The sequence below is a fragment of the Polypterus senegalus genome, chromosome 6, assembly GCF_016835505.1.
Source record: "Polypterus senegalus isolate Bchr_013 chromosome 6, ASM1683550v1, whole genome shotgun sequence".
NCBI lineage: Eukaryota > Metazoa > Chordata > Cladistia > Polypteriformes > Polypteridae > Polypterus > Polypterus senegalus.
The window spans coordinates 184369857-184391140 of record NC_053159.1 but is presented as its reverse complement, the minus strand read 5'-3'; the positions used below and the strand labels follow the sequence as shown (position 1 = coordinate 184391140).

The following is a 21284-nucleotide window of genomic DNA, read 5'->3' as shown; positions in this document are numbered from 1 at the left end:
CAAACCTCACATTTTTACTTCCTATGTGTAATTCTTTACATTTACTGAAATTAAATGTCATCTGCCACAAATCTGCCCAGGCCTGTCTGCTGTCCAAGTCCTTCTGTGATGATATAATGGATTCTAAATTATCTACTAATCCACCTGTCTTGGTATCATCTGCAAACTTAACCAGCTCATTATTGATATTCCCATCTAAATCATTTATTTATATTAAAAACAGCAGTGGCTTCAGCACCGACCCCTGCTGGTCACCACTCTTAACATCGGCCAGTTCTGATGAGGTTCCTCACACCATCACCCTCTACTTCCTGTGTCTGAGCCAATTCTGCACCCACCTGCACACCACACCCTGAACTCCCACTTCTTTTAGTTTGATGCCAACCTCTCATATGGCACCTCATCAAACACTTTCTGAAACTCAAGATAAATAACATCATGTGCTCCACTCTGATCATATCCTTTTGTGTCTTCCTCATGAATTCCAGCATGTTAGTAAAACACGACCTCCCTCTTTTGAACCCAAGCTGACTGTTCACCGTTCTTGCCAGGTGTTGCTCAATCTTCTCCTTAATAATTCCATCCATTCATGTAATGTGTGATGCATTTTAAGCTTACTGGCCTATAGTTGCTTGGATCTGCCCTGTCACCCTTTTTATATAACGGGATGATATTTGCCATTTTCTGGTCCTCCGGAATCTCTCCAGTATGCAGTGACTTCATAAAAATATGTGTCAAGGGTTTATATTTGTACTCGTTAGCCTCCTTAAGAACTCGAGGATAAATATTATCTGGTCCTGGTGATTTGTTTGATTTCAAACATGTTATTTTGCAAATGTGTCAGTCTGCACAAGCAGCTTTCTTCCATATCTGCCTTGCCTTGTGTGAATGAGTGTGGGTGTTGTGTGAATAAGGACTGGGATGGACTGACACCCTGTCTGCGTTTGGTTCCTGCATTGTGCCTGCTACTGTTAGGATGCATTCCGACCTTTCCATGACTCTAAATCAGCTTAGAGAATGTATGTACAAGTATGTGACTACTAGCTGAGCTACCCGTCTAAAATCTAGGTCAGGAGTGGCCAAACCGCGGCTCTTGGCCTGGTTTCATGCGGCTCTTACGTTCATATTGAAGTTTGTGTTCGTTTTTTTTATTTTAATGTTCTTGTTCGCTTCGCTTGAGTTCATTATGGTATTTTCGTCAAATGCGCATGTGTGTGAGATGCAAATACCGCAAAGTTTCCTAGTGGGGCAAGATCATTTAAGTAAACAATTTGTGTCAAGTTCGCTCTCAAAATGGCAGGGGAAAAAATGCACAGCAAAACGAAAATATGAAGATGAACGAACACAGGACGTTTTTAACAGAGTGGGAGAGTTTATATTTTTTTTTGTTGAACGGAATGGCAAGCCATTCTGCCTTATATGTCAGGCGTCATTAGCGCATTTCAGCCACTTCAGCTCACTCCATGCTAACATCGACCAGGAATTTCCAAAAGGGACTGAACTTCGCAAGCACGAGTTGGTCACTTTGAAAACCAGATGCAGTTTTTCCAAAAATTTACGAAGCGCTCAGAGACCGTAACGCTCGCATCGTATAAACTGGCTTGGAACATTGCACGGGCTAAAAAGCCATACAATGAAGGGGAGTTCGTTAAAAAATGCGTCAGTGACGTTGTTGAAATCTTGTCTCCTGAAAACGACGAACAAAAACGCATGGTATCAGATGTCCAACTGTCCCGCCACACTGTTGAACACAGAATATCGGACATTAACACGGCTATTGAATCACAGTTGCACTCTGACCTTCAAGCATGTGAGTATTTTAGTGTTGCATTGGACGAGAGTTGTGACATACAAGACAAGCCTCAGTTGGCAATATTTGCACAGTTTGTGTCAAACGATTGTGTGATCAAAGAAGAGCTCCTTGATATTGTGCCATTAAAAGACGGAACCCGTGGCATAGATGTGAAAGAAACAATGATGGCTGTATTTGCGAAAGCAAATCTTCCCATACCGAAACTAACTGCAATAGCCACGGATGGAGCGCCAGCCATGATCGGATCAGTGAACGGGCTTGTGGGGCTGTGCAACTCGTGTCTAAATCATTGAATTTAGACAGCGTCATGAAGCCAGTGATGGAAATCGTCAACTACATCCGCACACATGCGTTTAACCACAGGCATTTCAAGAATCTCATCGCTGAGCTGGACCAAGGGCTTCCAGGTGACCTGCCGCTGCACAGCACTGTGAGGTGGCTATCAAAAGGCCAAGTGCTCTCTCGCTTCTTTGAGCTTTTGGATGCCGTGAAACTGTTAATGGAAGAGAAGGACAAGGACTATCCCGAGCTCTCTGACCTCAAATGGATTATGGATCTGGCCTTTTTTGATCGACATGCTGTGTCACTTGGACAGACTGAACCTGACTCTGCAGGTCAACAAACTGAAGCTGTTCACGGCGTATATTCAAAAGGGAGATTTAAAGCATTTTCCCACTCTTCTAAAAGCCAGCGGGCAAGCCACCAGCGCCACCCTGAATAAGCAAAGAGCCAGATATGCAACGCTAGTTGAAAACCTGCACGAAAGCTTTGTGACCAGGTTCCGTGATCTACAACTGAAAAGGCCACTGATTACGTTCCTCGTCGACCCATTTAATGCGGAGACTGACTGTTTGAAAGCCCCGCTAGCCACAGATGAGGCTGCGGCTGAGTTGGAGATGATCGATCTTTGTGAGGAGGACCAACTGAAACCTGCTTTAAGGGAAGGGACCATTGAGTTCTGGAAAAGTGTGCCAATGGAAAAATACCCCAATGTCAAACGGGCCGTGCTTAAGATACTGTCAATGTTTGGGTCAACATACGTCTGTGAGTCTGTGTTTTCTACCCTGAAACACGTGACATCAAAGCATCGATCTGTTCTGACTGACACCCATGTGAAAGAATTGCTTCGAGTGGCAACAACGGAATACAAGCCAGATTTGAAGAGGATTGTTCAAGGCAAGGAATGGCAGAAGTCCCACTAAGCAACATGCATAGTAAAAGAAAAACGCTATTGTAAATTATTATATTTTTGTTTGTGGACTTGGTTGAACTGAGAGTTTGTGTGTGTGAGCCAGTGCACACAATGTTCATTGTTGAAAATGACTGGCCTGTGGTTTTAGTACTGTAGGAGTCAATTTCTGTCATTATCATGTTAGTGTGTGACATTTACAATAAATGTGGCTGAGCAGAGGTGTGTGTGTGTGTGTGTGTGTGTGAGGAAGGGATGGTTGATGTTCATGTGTGCCCATGTGTATGATGTGGCTCTCTGCAGTAACACAGTAAAAAATGTGGCTCTTGGTCTCTGACTGGTTGGCCACCCCTGATCTAGCTAATCAAAGTAGGCCTCAGCATTAATGTTTGCAGTGTACCATGCAATGTGTATGTCTCTGTTACATGCCATTTGGTATGGGATTCAAAAAAGCAGTGTCAGTGTTTCTGATGCACCATCTGTTGAAACGATAAATGCAATGCATTTTATTATGAAAAATATTTGTGATGCACTGTCTCCTGAAATGGTGATTGCAATGCATTTTATTATGAAAAATGTTTGTGATGCGCCTTCTGTTGAAATGTTAAATGCAATGCATTTTATTATGAAAAATGTTTGTGATGCACCACCTGTTGAAATGCTAAATGCAATGCATTTTATTATTAAAAATGTTTGTGATTCACCATCGTTTGGAATGACACAAGTGTAGTAACTGGACAGGCACCCTGACAGACACAGAAATGTCCTGTACATATTGATGGCCCTATTTTAGGCACTTTAGGGTTTTCAGTAGAGTAGACGGATTCAGTCTTTTTAAACACGTGAAGCCCCAATCCAATACAGAACAAGTTCTTCTTAATCACAGTCTATATGCCAAACTTTATGCAATATAACATCTCAGAGAGCCAGAGCAGGAACCAACTATGGAGGTGGCACACACTCAGACTAGATCAGTTTCTTATAGCCCACCATTTGAATGTGAAATGAAATCCCAGTCCATGGAGGAAACCATTACCTCATCTTATACATCATCTGACTTTTAATACGCACAATATGCAGAACTTGGCAATTCCATTTCTGTCTCAACTAGTGCCACCGCCATTTTCTGACTCCTGTTGACTCTCCCATTTGCCCAAATGTTGCCTTTTTGATTGGGGTATACAGTGATCCCTTCTCGATTGCAGGGGTTGCTTTCCAGAACCCCCCGCGAAAGATGAAAATCCGCAAAGTAAAAACCATATTTTCATGTGGTTATTTTTATATATTTTAAGTCCTTCTAAACTCTCCCACACTCTTATAAACATTTCCCGCACAGTTATACAGCGTGAACCCTTTGTATTCTCTTAGATATTAGGTGAGATTCGTTGAAATTATGTATGTAAACACACTGTTTATATACAGTAAAACCTAAATATTATTTTAAAGATATCGAGCGTCTCCGATATCACATGTTACAGCCATTACGACAGACAGGCCACCAGCAATAAATGCAAACCGGATTCCAAAAAGTTGGGACACTAAACAAATTGTGAATAAAAACTGAATGCAATGATGTGGAGATGGCAAATGTCAATATTTTATTTGTAATAGAACGTAGATGACAGATCAAACGTTTAATCCGAGTAAATGTATCATTTTAAAGGAAAAATATGTTGATTCAAAATTTCATGGTGTCAACAAATCCCAAAAAAGTTGGGACAAGTAGCAATAAGAGGCTGGAAAAAGTAAATTTGAGCATAACGAAGAGCTGGAAGACCAATAAACACTAATTAGGTCAATTGGCAACATGATTGGGTATAAAAAGAGCTTCTCAGAGTGGCAGTGTCTCTCAGAAGCCAAGATGGGTAGAGGATCACCAATTCCCACAATGTTGTGCAGAAAGATAGTGGAGCAATATCAGAAAGGTGTTACCCAGCGAAAATTGCAAAGACTTTGCATCTATCATCATCAACTGTGCATAACATCATCCGAAGATTCAGAGAATCTGGAACAATCTCTGTGCGTAAGGGTCAAGGCCGTAAAACCATACTGGATGCCCGTGATCTCCGGGCCCTTAAACGACACTGCACCACAAACAGGAATGGGCTCAGGAATACTTCCAGAAACCATTGTCAGTGAACACAATCCATGTGCCATCCGCCGTTGCCAGCTGAAACTCTACAGTGCAAAGAAGAAGCCATTTCTAAGCAAGATCCACAAGCTCAGGCGTTTTCACTGGGCCAGGGATCATTTAAAATGGAGTGTGGCAAAATGGAAGACTGTTCTGTGGTCAGGCAGTCACGATTCGAAGTTCTTTTTTGGAAATCTGGGACGCCATGTCATCCGGACCAAAGAGGACAAGGACAACCCAAGTTGTTATCAACGCTCAGTTCAGAAGCCTGCATCTCTGATGGTATGGGGTTGCATGAGTGCATGTGGCATGGGCAGCTTGCATGTCTGGAAAGGCACCATCAATGCAGAAAAATATATTCAGGTTCTAGAACAACATATGCTCCCATCCAGACGTCATCTCTTTCAGGGAAGACCCTGCATTTTTCAACAAGATAATGCCAGACCACATTCTGCATCAATCACAACATCATGGCTGCGTAGGAGAAGGATCCGGGTACTGAAATGGCCAGTCTGCAGTCCAGATCTTTCACCTATAGAGAACATTTGGCGCATCATAAAGAGGAAGGTGCGACAAAGAAGGCCCAAGACGATTGAACAGTTAGAGGCCTGTATTAGACAAGAATGGGAGAGCATTCCTATTTCTAAACTTGAGAAACTGGTCTCCTCGGTCCCCAGACGTCTGTTGAGTGTTGTAAGAAGAAGGGGAGATGCCACACAGTGGTGAAAATGGCCTTGTCCCAACTTTTTTGGGATTTGCTGACACCCTGAAATTCAACATATTTTTCCCTTAAAATGATACATTTTCTCAGTTTAAACTTTTGTTCCGTGATTTATGTTCTATTCTGAATAAAATATTAGAAGTTGGCACCTCCACATCATTGCATTCAGTTTTTATTCACGATTTGTATAGTGTCCCAACTTTTTTGGAATCCGGTTTGTAAAAAGAATAGTGGAATCATTGATGCCGTAATGGCGTCCTACAGCAGTGTAGCTTTTCCCTTCCTTCAGCATATCCAAAACTTTTACCTTTTCGGCAATTGTTAGCATCTTCCGTTGGCGCTCGGGCATGGCCCCTGAAGCAGTAGCAGGGGCAGATCGTTTTGGAGCCATAACGAAGGGCTTTACTACGCACAAATATAAACACAAAAGAGCACAAAAGTTAACTCTTTACACAGCGAAACACGTTGATGCCGAATGAGCGAAACGAGACTCCCTGGTTAATGCAGCGGAATCGAATTCGGCGCTCCGTTGCTGAGCTAATCAGCACACAGGAACTTAACTGCGTGCTTTGATTGGGTAGCTTCTCAGCCTTCCGCCAATTGTTTCCCTTGTATGAAATCAACTGGGCAAACCAACTGAGGAAGCATGTATCAGAAGTAAAAAGACCCATTGTCTGCAGAAACCCGCGAAGCAGCAAAAAATCTGTGTTTTGTATTTAGATATGCTTACATATAAAATCCGTGATAAAGTGAAGTCGCGAAAAGCCAAAGCGCGATATAGCGAGGGATTACTGTATAGTGGATTGTCCTATTAATCTTAGCTCCACTTCATAGGAATGGTGTTTGGACTTTCCCATTAGTTTATCCTCACTTTCAAGGGGGCTGTTTGTTACTCATTTACCTCATTCTAACCTGGGAAAATCAAGGTGCTGGTACCTCTAAGGTGAGGCAGACCTCACATGCTCAGTCTTTAAGCTACGTTTAGTTACCCCTTGAGTTGCCTTCAGTCCTCTTCCTTATGTTTTAATAATTCATTGTTACTTCATTTAAGTATATACTGTACTAATTTGTAAATGATTATACAGGTGGCACGGTGGTGCAGCAGGTAGCGCTGCTGCCTTGCAGTTAGGACACTCGGGTTCGCTTCCCAGGTCCTCCTTGTGTGGAGTTTGAATGTTCTCCACCGTGTCTGCATGGGTTTCCACAGTCCAAAGACATGCAGGTTAGATGGATTGGCGATCCTAAATTGTCTCTGGTGTGGGGGCGTGGCTACAGACTTTTTTTTAATTTTTATTTATTAGGTGGCTCTGCCCCCTGTTCGTTTCGCTCACCAACCCCCCTGCCTGTGCTACGTGCCAGCCACTTCACATCTCTGCCGCTCATGTGTGTGGATTTCACTTTCACCAAACAACAAATCTTTTAATTCTCACGGATACGCCTTTTCATTGGGAAGAAACACTACTTTTCCCTGATGGCAACACGAATTAGACGATCTACAAGTCTCCGACTTAAAGTTTAAAGCCAAGCAATATCTACATACTTCTGTCATATCACCTATGTCCACGTATTCGATCTCTTTACACTTTTACCTTTTCGCCAATATCGCATTGAATTTTGATTCTAACAACACAACGTATAACTGCCCGTGAGTGAATGTCGTTTCTTTCTCTCTACACAAACTGTGTCTGACAATAGCATTCACACAAATGAGAAATGATTGAACCATGTGCATGGTTGTAAATGTTTTAGATGTGGGCGGGACTTTTCCAAAATCTCTTTGCATAAAATCTTGTCTCGCGGGGCTTGAAATTTTCTCTCTCAGATTTCACTTTCACCAAACAACAAATCTTTTCATTCTCGCGGATACGCCTCTCAAAGTTTAAAGCCGAACAATATATTCAATCTCTTTTCACAGTTCTGTTATTTCACCGAGTAATAATTTCCGCCAACGCCAACGTTTTTGAATTCTTTACAACATTCTACTTTGTCATCTACTCTTTATCTTATATTTCCCGCCCCGGGCCTGGTTCAATCTCTTGGCACAAAGTCTCCTCTCGCGGGACTTGAAAGTATTTCTCTGAAAAAGTCTCGTTTTGTCCCAGGATTTCTTTATATAATAGAATTAATTACGACTGCTTTTTATGAGAATAACTGAATTTATGTTCGGTTTTGGTAGAGCCTCACTGGACTGGATGGTGTATTATGGGAATGTCCTTGAAGTTAAGGCTGCTCCTTGTAATATCCATGACGGATTTTATAATATGGTTTTAATCAGTTTCCACAAATAGAAGTCGGATTGCACCTCCTTCCATACACAGACCGTAGCTAATGGCCTCGCTGGAGAATTAAAACCCAGAATTGAATTGACGTCATAGGGGAGTATGCAGCCTCCTCTGCCATCTCGTTTTCTGTGGTAATACTTGTGTGCAGCTGTGGTGGGGGAGGACATACATTATATTATGAATCCACAGTGCATTGCTCCGGCTCTCTGATACGTGGGGATTTCCATGGCATGAAGGACGCAGGAGCAAAAGGTGCTTCTATTCATCATTAATTGGATTCAAGATTTTAAAAAAATCTATCATGAGAGTAGGTCGGCTCGGTGGTGCAGTGGGTAGCACTGCTGCCTCGCAGTTAGGAGACCATGGTTTGCTTCCCGGGTCCTCCCTGTGTGGAGTTTGTATGTTCTCCCCGTGTCTGCATGGGTTTCCTCCCACAGTCCAAACACGTGCAGGTTAGGCGCATTGGCGATCCTAAATTGTCCTTGGTGTGTGGGTGTGTGTGTGCTCGCCCTGCGGTAGGCTGGGTTAGGTTAGGGGATATGAGCCTTGCAGTACAAAATATACATGGGTACACTCTGTTCAGGTATACAAAATTATTTAACAGGGATTCCTTATTCTGTCAACTTTCATAGTGGTCTATTGACCCTCTCAGAACTGTTCCATCACCATCCAACACAACAACTACCTCTAATCAAATTCCATAAATTTGCAAGAATATTTTTAGATTTATTTTTAATAATAGCTCCCCAACCGGATTTGAGCCATCAATTATCTCATTTATAATTTTATTACACAAATTCTTTTCAGGTTTAATTATGCAGTTACTACTAGATGTATAGTACAGGCCAAAAGTTTGGCCACACCTCCTCATTCAATATGTTTTCTTTATTTTCATGACCATTTACATTGGTAGATTCTCACTGAAGGCATCACAACTATGAATGAACACATGTGGAGTTATGGACTTAACAAAAAAAGGTGAAATAACTGAAAACATGTTTTATATTCTAGTTTCTTCAAAATAGCCACCCTTTGCTCTGATTACTGCTTTGCACACTCTTGGCATTCTCTCGATGAGCTTCAACAGGTAGTCACCTGAAATGGTTTTCACTTCACAGGTGTGTCTTATCAGGGTTATTTAGTGGAATTTCTTGCTTTATCAATGGGGTTGGGACCAGCAGTTGTGTTGTGCAGAAGTCAGGTTAGTTGGACGATCATTTATTTTTCAACAGGACAATGACCCCAAGCACACCTCCAGGCTGTGTAAGGGCTATTTGACCAAGAAGGAGAGTGATGGAGTGCTGTAAACGGTCATGAAAATCAAGAAAACACATTGAATGAGGTGGTGTGTCCAAACTTTTGGCCTGTACTGTATACTCACGGATAAGTTGGGACTTGATTTTACCGTATAATTTCTGGTATTTTATAATGTCGGTCATATAAGTCGAATGCGGAAAACTCACGCTATTGGTCCAAGAGATTACGATATGCTAATGCCCACCTGAGAGAGTAACCACGGAGCACACGGCCTTTTTGTTTTCTATGTGGGTGTGGCAATGCGCTGAATCAGCGTGTGCTCCTAACCTCTCTCTCTCTCTCTCACTGCACCATCACTACCTGATCAAAGCACCGTGACGTCCTTACATTGATGAATTAAAGGCCAGAAGTCCACGTGACCGTCATCATCTAATTCTTCCATTTGAACCCTGAATGCCATGAGGACTGACTGAGGTCATTTATGTTAGGGAGAATGCCCCCAAACACACCTCCAGGCTGTGTAAGGGCTATTTGACCAACAAGGAGAGTGATGGAGTGCTGCGGCAGATGACCTGGCCTCCACAGTCACCGGACCTGAACCCAATCGAGATGGTTTGGGGTGAGCTGGACCGCAGAGTGAAGGCAAAGGGGCCAACAAGTGCTAAACACCTCTGGGAACTCCTTCAAGACTGTTGAAAAACCATTTCAGGTGACTACCTGTTGAAGCTCATCGAGAGAATGCCAAGAGTGTGCAAAGCAGTAATCAGAGCAAAGGGTGGCTATTTTGAAGAAACTAGAATATAAAACATGTTTTCAGTTATTTCACCTTTTTTTTGTTAAGTACACAACTCCACATGTGTTCATTCATAGTTTTGATGCCTTCAGTGAGAATCTACCAATGTAAATGGTCATGAAAATAAAGAAAACACATTGAATGACGAAGTGTGTCCACACTTTTGGCCTGTACTGTATATAGAACACTAAAGACAGTTCATACTAGACCATCCACAAACCTTACAATCAGATACTTCCCCTCACTATTATTCTGACCATCCTTTTTGTTCACTCCATGTCCAATTTTCTGCCCATTACAAATTTATATCTGCCCTAACACTAAAAACATCGAATCACTATTCCTCCTCATTTTACAACATCTAATATCCCAGTGGTGGCCCAAGTCCATTGACTTAACATCAGGGCCTCACCCTCTTGGGGTTAGGTTTAGAATAAAGGCGAGGGATAGATCATCCTAAATACAAATACAACTCAAATATACCTCTGAATTATACCCATAACTGAGTCTTAATATCAGGGCCTTAACCAAAAGACTAATTTGAGTTGGAAAACAACACGAAACACAACTAAACCCTATCTTCCAAACAATTACCCCCTCAGGGGTGGCCCCCTCCACTAATTTAAGATTAGGATTAGTATAAATTAGCATAAATATGACCTGAAACATCATCAGATTTTTACTCAAGTCCTAAAAGTAGATAAAGAAAAACCAGTTAAACAAATGAGACAAAAATATTATACCTGGTCATTTATTTATTAAGGAAAATGATTGAATATTACATATCTGTGAGTGGCAAAAGTATGTGAACCTTTACTTTCAGTATCTGGTGTGACCCCCAATAACTACAACTAAACGTTTCCGGTAACTTCTGATCATTCCTGCACACTGGCTTGGAGGAATTCTCGCCCATTCCTCCGTACAGAACAGCTTCAACTCTGGGATGTTGGTGGGTTTCCTCACATGAACTGCTCTCTTCAGGTCCTTCCACAACATTTCGATTGGATTAAGGTCAGGACTTTGACTTGGCCATTCCAGAACATTCACTTTATTCTTCTTTATCCATTCTTTGGTAGAACGACTTGTGTGCTTAGGGTCGTTGTCTTGCTGCATGACCCACCTTCTCTTGAGATTCACTTCATGGACAGATGTCCTGACATTTTCCTTTAGAATTCTCTGATATAATTCAGAATTCATTGTTCCGTCAATGAAGGCAAGCCGTCCTGGCCCAGATGCAGTAAAACAGACCCAAACCCTGATACTACCACCACCATGTTTCACAGATGGGATCAGGTTCTTATGCTGGAATGCAGTGTTTTCCTTTCTCCAAACATAACGCTTTTCATTTAAACCAAAAAGTTCTAGTTTGGTCTCATCCGTCCACAAAACATTCTTCCAATAGCCTTCTCATTTGTCCACGTGATCTTTAGCAAACTGCAGACGAGCAGCAATGTCTTTTTTGGAGAGCAGTGGCTTTCTCTTTGCAACCCTGCCATGCACACCATTGTTGTTCAGTGTTCTCCTGATGGTGGACTCATGGACATGAACATTAGCCAATGTGAGAGAGGCCTTCAGTTGCTTAGAAGTTACCCTGGGGTCCTTTGTGACCTCGCCGACTATTACACGTGTGTCTTGCTCTTGGAGTGATCTTTGTTGGTCGACCACTCCTGGGGAGGTAACAGTGGTCTTGAATGTCCTCCATTTGTACACAATCAGTCTGACTGTGGATTGGTGGAGTCCAAACTCTTTAGAGATGGTTTTGTAACCTTTTTCAGCCTGATGAGCACCAACAACTCTTTTTGTGAGGTCCTCAGAAATCTCCTTTGTTCGTGCCATGGTACACTTCCACAGACATGTGTTGTGAAGAGCAGACTTTGATAGATCCTGTTCTTTAAATGACACAGGGTGCCCACTCACACCTGATTGGCATCCCATTGATTGAAAACACCGGACACCTGACACCTCACCTTCATGACACCTCACCTTCAAACTAACTGCTAGTCCTAGAGGTTCACATACTTTTGCCACTCACAAATATGAAATATTCAATCATTTTCCTCAATAAATAAATGACCAAGTATAATATTTTTGTCTCATTTGTTTCACTGGTTTCTCTTTATCTATGTTTAGGACTTGAGTAAAAATCTGATGATGTTTTAGGTCATATTTATGCAGAAATGTAGAAAATTCTAAAGGGTTCACAAACTTTCAAGTACAACTGTATATGACTTGAATTCCTGTAACAACATAAGTAGAACATGTCGACTCTGTACAGGAAAGAATTGAGTTTGGACTTGAACTCTGGCGCTCATATTGATTTTTCTTCAATATTGTTCTTAATCTCTCTATATAAAAGCCAAATAGCACTAAGTTACTCTTCACGAAATCTCCCGAACCATGAGGACTTGGGACTTGAAATTTGGAATGTCGGTTACCCTTGGCCCAGAGGTGCTCGCTAAGAAACTTTTTTTAAAAATTTGTTGTCCAAGCGCGTTCTGTCTGTATGTCTGTCCGCTTTTCACGAGAGAATTTCTTAACGTATTTAGATCTGGTTGTTTTCTATAATTTGCTTGAACTTTCCGGTTGATTTTGCGACTTCTGTCATCGCGCTAAGTACCGTAGTTCGCTTGCGGTCCCGATGTATTAATGAAAATCCAACAGAGTGGCTGTGGGCTGAGAGCAGGTGGGCGGGGCCTTCCTCATTCGAGTCTCTCTACGTCTCTCCGCGTGTTGGAGCGAACCTTGTCTCCGCTTAGCTAGCGATACCCGTTTGTTCAGCAGACATTACCATCTACTGATTGTTAAGAAGTAACGTTTGACGTTTTTGAGATAGGGGTCAGAGCTCCGTGTGTTTTAGAGGGTAGCTGCTGAATGGCAGAGATATCACGGCCATGTGCTTTTCTTCCTACGCGGGGAACGCTTTCCCGTCAGAGCTGAACACGATCAGATACAGTGGCAACGTTTATTGATTTTTAAAGTTTGCCCTGTTTCATTACTATGTGGACGAAGCCACGGGGTACAGCTAATCAGTCACTCACTCACTCATTTTCCAACCCGCTATATCCTAACACCGGGTCACGGGGGTCTGCTGGAGCCAATCCCAGCCAACACAGGTGGGTGCAAGGCAGGAACAAATCCTGGGCAGGGTACCAGCCCACCGCAGGGCACACACACACACACACACCAGGGACAGTTGAGGATCGCCAAAGCACCTAACCTACATGTCTTTGGACTGTGGGAGGAAACCCACGCAGACACGGGGACAACATGAAAACTCCACGCAGGGAGGACTCTGGAAGTGAACCCAGGTCTCCTAACTACGAACAGCAGCGCTACCCACTGCGCCACCGTGTCACCCTTGCTTTTAAATATTGTGTGAATTTCTTTATGACAGCACACAGAATGAAAGAACTACATAAAATGAACATTCAATTATTGTGTGCTGTACATTGAAATTGTACTTACTGGAAGATGCACTGCATACAAGGTCAGTCAGTCATTTTCAAACCTGCTCTGTTCTGAACAGGGTCAGGAGGGTCAGCTGGAAGCTACCCCAACTAGCATAGGGGGCTAGGCAGGGAACAAACCCTGGACAGGACACCAGTCCATCACATGGCACACACACCAAGCACACACACGGGCCAATGTAGACATGAAAGGCACTATAGATAGATAGATAGATAGATATGAAAGTCACTATATGATAGATAGATGTGAAAGGCACTATATAATAAATGGCTGTGTAAGGCACGATAGATAGATGTGAAAAGCACTACTGTATATAATAAATAGCTGTGTAAGGCATGATAGATAGATAGATAGGTATGAAAGGCACTATATGATAGATAGATAGGTAGATAGATAGATAGATGTGAAAAGCGCTATATAATAGGTAGATGTGAAAGGCATTATATGATAGATAGATAGATAGATAAATAGATAGACGTGAAAGGTACTATATGATAGATAGGTAGATACTTTATTAATCCCAAGCGGAAATTCACATGAATTCAGACGAATGTTCCGCTGTGGAAACCCCTAAATGGGAGCAGCCGAAAGAAGAAGAGGAAGAAGATGCAGTGTATGTTTTACCAAGAACCCCATTCTCTCCCAACCGCCACCTCAACAAAATACAAACCTTCATCTCATAGATTGAAGATGCACAATTGGAAACCACTATCTGATCTGAGCGTCAGTTCATTCATGCACATACAATTTGTGTTTAAATAAATACATTTCCGGAAATCCCTAATTTGGTTCTGAGGGAGATACAGGGTTGTTAACCGATCCCAACAGCACGGAGCTTAAGGCAGGAAAAAAAAACAGACAAGGAATCGCAGTGCGCACACACATTTAGTCTTTCACACTGTGGCCAGTTTAGAGTCCTCAGTTAACCTGAATGCCTTCGGTGATGCTGGAGGAAAAACCAAAGTACCAGGAGGAAGACCCCCACAGACTAAGGGGGAATGTGCTGACTCCATACATATAACAAGGAGGTGTGGTATTCAAACTCATTTTTCTGTACCCATGAGCCACAAGAGCTATCAACTTTGCCACCAGACTGCCCAGCCTCAATTCAGATATGTTAAATGCACTGTAGGAATGTTATATAAATTGGCTTTGAACTGCCAGAAGGACATTTTGGAAGGTGCCTCATCTCGGGGCCACATCTTCCTTTAAATGTCTTTTCATGAACTTCAATGCCGGGCCTCTCCGTCCCTGTCACAGTAAGACTTGGTAGCCAAATCGAATGGAGCCATTTCACGGTCACGTGACACTTCCTTCACACTCTTTCAGATTAGTGTGCCCAAAGGAAATCAGAAACACAAAGTGTCCGTTTCACTTTTTCTGCGCCACTTTCCCTGCAGTGCCTTTGTGTTTGAAATTAATTGGAGGAAGCCTCATGTCTGAGAGAGATAATGAAGCCCAGCATTGTATGTTTTCCTGCGTTAGATATCTGCAGTGTGCCATGTGCATTCCGGGAAGCCAAAAGCTGTAAGATATCGGCTTCTGAGCCGGTCCTGCTTTTATAGCTTTTTAATGACACAACCTGACTGCAACAGAGCTCTCTATTAGGTCTCTCCATACAAGCAGGAGATTCCAAAATCTATGGACATTATTGGCCATCAGTCACAGAGAAAGGACACCAGGATTAGTAGGTGGAATCAATTTTTATTTTACAAAGGGTGTTCAACACAATATTTAATATTACAATGCATGCGCATTAGTGGTGGCACAGTGGGTAGCGCTGCTGCCTCACAGTTAGGAGACCTGAGATCGCTTCCCCGGTCCTCCCTGCATGGAGTTTGCATGTTCTCCCCGTGTCTGCGTGGGTTTCCTCCCACAGTCCAAAGACATGCAGGTTAGCTTCATTGGCGATTCTAAATTGTCCTGTGTGTGTGTGTGTGTCCTGCGGTGGGCTGGCGCCCTGCCCGGGGTTTGTTTCCTGCCTTGTGCCCTGTGTTGGCTGGGATTGGCTCCAGCAGACCCCTGTGACCCTGTGGTTAGGATATAGCGGGTTGGCTGATGGATGGATGGATTTAAATGAGCAGTTTGACTATCGAGTTGAAAATAAATAAGCTATGGAAGAGCTGCATACACATTTGCTCAGATTTGATGATGGCGTCACTGCTGAACAACTACAAATAGAAGTGCAAAGCTTTGGACAGCAGTGGTCAACACTTAAACAATCAGTAGCAGTCGCTTAAACTGTGGAGGATGACAATGAAAATGACAGTGACCATGAACAAGATGGGACACCTGTGTCAACTGGCAAGTCTTGTAAAGACTCTCCTCTCTGCTGCTACGAGGTGCTACTCCGGTTGGACGTCCTAACTGAGGCTCACAAGAGCGCTGGGCTCGCCTACAAGCTCCTGCTAACGCTGCTGGTGTCACAAGTGCAGTGTGAAAGATCATCCTCTGCTTTGAAGAGAATTAAAAGCCAGATGAGAAGCACAATGACGCAGAAACATCTTGAGACGTTCATGTTGATGTCGGTGGAGGAAAATATCCGAGCCAAACTTGACACTAACAGTATTGTTGATGACGTGGCTGCTAAAAGCAGCGAACTGCGTAAGCTACTAGGGTACTTGGACATGACATCGACATTTGACATGTACTCTAAAAACGTGTAAGCCGTGCTACTAAATTTTTACTTTTCATTAAATTTTATTTCTAAGCATGTCGTCACATTTTAAGTTGTGTCTAAACAGCAGTGTAGAGCTTAAGTCTGGCAACAGTTTGGAAAGAGTTCATATCATAGGCCAGCGGTTCTCAAACTTTCATATTTTGCACCCCCCGTTTTCTACCTGGAATAATTCTGCGCCCCCTGCATAATATAAGATGAGGATAACCCCAACTAACAGAGGTATGACACTTGTGCGGTGTCGCGGTATCCTATCATTTTACTTCCTTAAGATTTGCATGTGTTCGGCTAACTTTGATGAAGTATTTGCAATTTATTTTTTTAAAGTGCTTTAATAAACTGTTAAAGTGCCTTGTGTGGTTTTTGGTAGTAATTCTAATTCCAAAAACAAAGAATAAAAATTATTTATTCTTATTTAATTATTTTTTTATGTAAAGAAACGATTAAATATGTTTTAATTTTTTTAAAAATCATGAACAAGGACACAGATGAAGTCAATCTGCGTGAGACAAACATATTTTCGTCCGACAAATATTATACCGCTGTTAGTTGTATCATGAAAATAACCCAATACGCAGTAAATTATTGAACTCAATTGGGCAATATTGGCAACGCTGCCAGTGTGGTGCAGTCGCGCCTCATTATCACCTGATCTACTGTTACCTGAATGTTCACGACAGATAACGATACGTCTCGAACTTTCTGGATTGAAAATACGCGACTATAAAAGCAGCAGCAGCGGCGCCGCTCGTCATAGAAACAAACTTCAAATAGAAAAGGAGCTCGAATATCAAACCAAACCTGGACAGGCTGTGTACTTTAAAGCAGGCACATATTAGTCATTAGATCGATGCCTTAGAAATGTTTGATTTAAATTTGAGTTATAATGCATTCGTTGTGATTGTATGCTTGCAAATTTAAATTTGAAACAAAAATGTAAAAAAATAATTTTGATGTCTTGTTCATTTATTCGACGGCCCCCTTGTACAGCTTCAGCTCCCCCCACCCAGTTTGAGAACCGCTGTCATAGGCTCATAGCAAGTATAGCCAGCCGCATACTCATCACAAATTTAAAGAAAATTACAATGAATAATGGGCAGAGTGGGTCAACCTCGTCACCTCACTCGCTGAAGGATGCCTGGGCCAGTTTTGAGACCCAGTCTGCTCCTGCCGTCCGCCATAATACGGCACATTCAGTATGGTCAAAACAATACGTTACGGGATACAATGCATTCAGTAGGGCATGGTTTGAAACTGTGTGCCCTCCATGCCTTACCAGCTGCAAGGCAGATCATAATCTGGGACTAATCTGCAGTCAGAGAGAAAAGAAATAATTAGATTATTCCATTTCAGTTTAGCTTGTGGAGGTTATATTAAAATCAGACCATAGCATTAATATATAGGCAAACATTTTAACATACGGTAACTAAAAAAATACTTCTGTCAATTTAACACAACCTAAAAACCTAACAAGTGGCTCTTAAAACAGTGTAACTATATCTGTAAGATGATTTAAGGATAAAGTCACATTAAAATGCAGAATTTGCCATTCAAGATTTGTAGCCAAAGTTGTATCATAAATAGAGCGAAAGATTGAGACTGAGAGCACCACATGAATATGTACAGTGCATCCGAAAAGAATTCACAGCGCATCACTTTTTCCACATTTTGTAATGTTACAGCCTTATTCCAAAATGGATTCAATTCATTTTTTTCTTCAGAATTCTACACACAACACCCCATAATGACAACGTGAAAAAAGCTTACTTGAGATTTTTGCAAATTTATTAAAAATAAAAAAACTGAGAAATCACATGTACATAAGTATTCACAGCCTTTGCCATGAAGCTCCAAACTGAGCTCAGGTGCATCCTGTTTCCCCTGATCATCCTTGAGATGTTTAATTGGAGTCCACCTGTGGTCAATTCAGTTGATGTGACCTGATTTGTAAAGGCACACACCTGTCTATAGAAGGTCCCACTGTTGACAGTTCATGTCAGAGCACAAACCAAGCATGAAGTCAAAGGAATTGTCTGTAGACCTCCGAGACAGGATTTTCTTGAGGCACAAATCTGAGGAAGGTTACAGAAACATTTCTGCTGCTTTGAAGGTCCCAATGAGCACAGTGGCCTCCATCATCTGTAAGTGGAAGAAGTTCAAAACCACCAGGACTCTTCCTAGAGCTGCGTGGCCATCTAAACTGAGTGATCGGGGGAGAAGGGCCTTACTCAGGGAGGTGACCAAGAACCCGATGGTCACTCTATCAGAGCTCCAGTGGTTCTCTGTGGAGAGAGGAGAACCTTCCAGAACGACAACCATCTCTGCAGCAATCCACCAATCAGGCCTGTGTGGTAGTCTGGCCAGACGGAAGCCACTCTTTAGTAAAAGGCACATGGCAGCCCGCCTGGAGTTTATAAAAGGCACCTGAAGGACTCTCAGACCATGAGAAACAAAATTCTCTGGTCTGATGAAACAATGAGTGAACTCTTTGGTGTGAATGCCAGGCGTCACGTTTGGAGGAAACCAGGCACCGCTCATCACCAGGCCAATACCATCCCTACAGTGAAGCATGGTGGTTGCAGCATCATGCTGTGGGGATGTTTTTCAGTGGCAGGAACTGGGAGACTAGTCAGGATAAAGGGAAAGATGACTGCAGCAATGTACAGAGACATCCTGGATGAAAACCTGCTCCAGAGCGCTCTTGACCTCAGACTGGGGTGACGGTTCATCTTTCAGCAGGACAACGACCCTAAGCACACAGCCAAGATATCAAAGGAGTGGCTTCAGGACAACTCTGTGAATGTCCTTGAGTGGCCCAGCCAGAGCCCAGACTTGAATCCGATTGAACATCTCTGGAGAGATCTTAAAATGGCTGTGCACCGACGCTTCCCATCCAACCTGATGGAGCTTGAAAGGTGCTGCAAAGAGGAATTGGCGAAACTGGCCAAGGATAGGTGTGCCAAGCTTGTGGCATCAGATTCAAAAAGACTTGAGGCTGTAATTGCTGCCAAAGGTGCATCGACAAAGTATTGAGCAAAGGCTGTGAATACTTATGTACATGTGATTTCTTAGTTTTTTTATTTTTAATAAATTTGCAAAAATCTCAAGTAAGCTTTTTTCACGTTGTCATTATGGGGTGTTGTGTGTAGAATTCTGAGGAAAAAAATGAATTTAATCCATTTTGGAATAAGGCTGTAACATAACAAAATGTGGAAAAAGTGATGCGCTGCAAATACTTTCCGGATGCACTAAGAGCATGAGAAGAATAGGCCCTTCCATTGGCTTACTCTTGGCTAAAGGTACAGTCAGGAGTTCAGAACATTTTCACAAGCAGCAACCTAACCTGGACTGCAAGCCACATCACAGCTGAGAGAGGGGTGTTGAAGTTACGCCCTGGTTTTATTTTGATTCCCTGGAAAATGTTCCTTAGTTCATCAAGGGTCAGTGGTATGGTTGCCCCCTGAGATGTCTCAAAGACTCCAGTAGGATGAAATCATTCCCTCTTGTCAGATTTGTCTGCTGCCTCACTCAGACTCTCTCTGTCTCTTCACAGGCAGCCAACATCCCACTCGTTTCTGAGCTTGGCATCGACAAGCTCTCCTTCGATGACTTCTCACTAGACGTGGATGCCATGATTACTGCAGCCTTACGCATGTTTATGGAGCTGGGCATGGTGCAGAAGTTTAAAATTGACTATGAGGTAAGGCTCAGGGAGGAGCTCCCCAAGAACTGCTCATGGGCTGTCATCTCCTTGTTAACAGGCTGTCCTCCATTTCTTGTTTCAGGTGCTCTGCAGGTGGCTGCTGACTGTTAGAAAGAACTACCGAATGGTGCTGTATCACAACTGGCGGCATGCCTTCAACGTCTGCCAGTGCATGTTTGCTATGTTAACAGTAAGTCACCCAACAGGGTTTGTAAAGCTTCAACTAACAGCTCAAAATGATAAACGCCATCTGTAAATCAGCAATTACTGGAATAAAACGCACCACAGGGATTGATTGGTAAACAGATGCCTACCTCAGATCTACTGAGCGCTTTCCTGTACTGGCTGTTTTGTAGCATGATCCTAAGCCTTATCCTTATCCATTCCGTATTTATTTTACTTCTATAAGAATGTTACATATGGGTGAGGTTTGTGATGGGATTAGAACTCTGCAACATGTGGGTTCTGCCATGTGCCCAGTGCTGCAAAGACATGGCTCCAGTATCCCTAGACTATGAAATGGAAATGGGTTAGAAAATGGATGAGTAAGTAGGGTAGAAGGGTATAGGTTTATGGGGCATTGGGACTCCTTTTGGAACAGATGGGACCTGTTCCGCCGTGACGGGTTACATCTGAACCGGAGGGGCACCAATGTATTGGGGAGGCGTATGTGTAGGCTAGTCGAGGATTGTTTAAACTAGGGAATGGGGGCAGTTTAGGACAGGCCAGGTTTAGATCTATACATGGAAGAACAAACAATGGTGTAGAAATAAAATGCATAGTAATGTAAATTTTAAGCAAACATGTAGAAGGATTAACACATTAAAATAGCTTGCCTTAATGCTAGAAGTATCAAAAATAAGGTAAGTGAGTTGGAGTTGTATGTAGCAGAGCATAATTATGATATTATAGCAATAACGGAAACCTGGCTAAATAACAAAGATGGGGATGAGTGTAACATAGAGGGATACACATTTTTTAGGAAGGATAGACAGAACAGAAAAGGAGGTGGGGTTGCTGTTTATGCCAAACAGGATTAAATGTAAGTCATCTTCAGTTGGATGATGAGCCCCATCTTAGTGAGGACATGTGGCTTCACCTGGAAAATATTAGGGAAAAGGTCTTATTTTAGGAGTGTGTTATAGACCACCCAATTCAGACAGTAATTTCAACACACATCTTTTTAGTAATATCAAAAAGGCAAGTTTACAGGGGGATATTATAGTCATGGGGGACTTTAATTATCCAAA

The 21284-nt window shown here is 42.5% G+C and overlaps 1 protein-coding gene across 1 annotated transcript in view; it reads left to right on the top strand.

Annotated features, from left to right (window-relative positions):
- pde11a (phosphodiesterase 11a) overlaps positions 1–21284 on the top strand; it is a 401879-nt gene that overhangs the window by 251331 nt on the left and 129264 nt on the right. Inside the window, exons 11-12 of the mRNA XM_039757714.1 lie at positions 19885–20031; positions 20117–20224. Coding sequence (XP_039613648.1) covers positions 19885–20031; positions 20117–20224 — 255 coding nt within the window. The remainder of the gene's footprint in view (positions 1–19884; positions 20032–20116; positions 20225–21284) is intronic.